The sequence below is a fragment of the Pieris napi genome, chromosome 19 (assembly GCF_905475465.1).
Source record: "Pieris napi chromosome 19, ilPieNapi1.2, whole genome shotgun sequence".
Taxonomy (NCBI): domain Eukaryota; kingdom Metazoa; phylum Arthropoda; class Insecta; order Lepidoptera; family Pieridae; genus Pieris; species Pieris napi.
In genome coordinates, this window is record NC_062252.1 from 667,202 (window position 1) to 668,128 (window position 927).

Here is a 927-nt window from a genome sequence, read left to right on the forward strand (position 1 = left end):
AAACCGTCAATCTTTCTATCAATCATGACGTCAACGTCAAAATCACACGGTAAACAATATTTTCAAAACGCTTAAAAATTAAAATGTGAAACTATTTAATACCAATGTCAGAGATCCTCTGACTGTAATGTTTGGAGATGCAATCGTCAACTTCCTTTCAATACAGAATCCGATAATCGCCTTCGGGACCCTCAAGAACTGGTCCCGTCGTGCCTTGTACAACAAGATAGACCTTTGCACCCAATCCTGCTACAGTCAGATCATCCCCGGACTCTACCTCAGCAATGCCAGAGCCGCAGCAGACCGAGATGTGCTTCGACATCTTAAAATCACCCATGTGCTCACAGTTGAGGCGCGACGCCTACCGAAGTCAGCTTTTGTCGATTCCGACATCAGCACACTCTACATTAGGGCCAATGACACTCCTCAAACCAATCTCCTACCGTACTTCCCAATGGCCAATGCTTTTATTGAGGAGGGGATCCAAAAAGGCAACGTTCTCGTGCACTGCCACTTCGGAGTCTCCAGGTCGGCCACCTTAGTGATTGCGTATATCATGCAAAAGTATGGATTGCGGTATGAGCAAGCATTTAACTTCGTACGACAGAGGAGGAGGTTCATCAATCCGAATCCAGGCTTTGTGAACCAGTTGAAGCAGTATCAAAGAATAAATTACGACGTTAGAGGTATTAAACGACTGGAGGCTTATATGAACGTGAACGCGAGAAAGCACAGATACAAAATTGCGTCCTTTGCGGCTGTATTAGTCGGGATTGTCGTACCGTTGGCCGTCCTGGTTGGTTAATGTATATAATGATGTAATGAATAATACAATCAGTACTATATTTTTGTATGTTTTCAGGGATTTTTTTTTATTATCTAAGGAGCAGTTGGATCTTTACAGTGATATTAAATATTACAGTTTTA

At 42.6% G+C, this 927-nt stretch overlaps 1 protein-coding gene across 1 annotated transcript; it reads left to right on the forward strand.

Annotated features, from left to right (window-relative positions):
• On the forward strand, positions 1–927 carry LOC125059011 (dual specificity protein phosphatase MPK-4-like). Its single transcript, XM_047663095.1, has 2 exons — positions 1–796; positions 863–927. Exons 1-2 carry the CDS (start codon positions 128–130, stop codon positions 881–883), a joined length of 690 nt encoding a protein of 229 aa, XP_047519051.1. The 5' UTR covers positions 1–127; the 3' UTR covers positions 884–927.

What these genes read in the sequence shown, in the direction of transcription:
- LOC125059011 (XM_047663095.1), top strand. Translation starts at nt 128, where the DNA reads ATGTTTGGAGATGCAATCGTCAACTTCCTTTCAATACAGAATCCGATA. An exon ending in TCGTACCGTTGGCCGTCCTG is followed by an intron (nt 797 to 862) that starts GTTGGTTAATGT and finishes GTATGTTTTCAG; the next exon opens with GGATTTTTTTTTATTATCTA.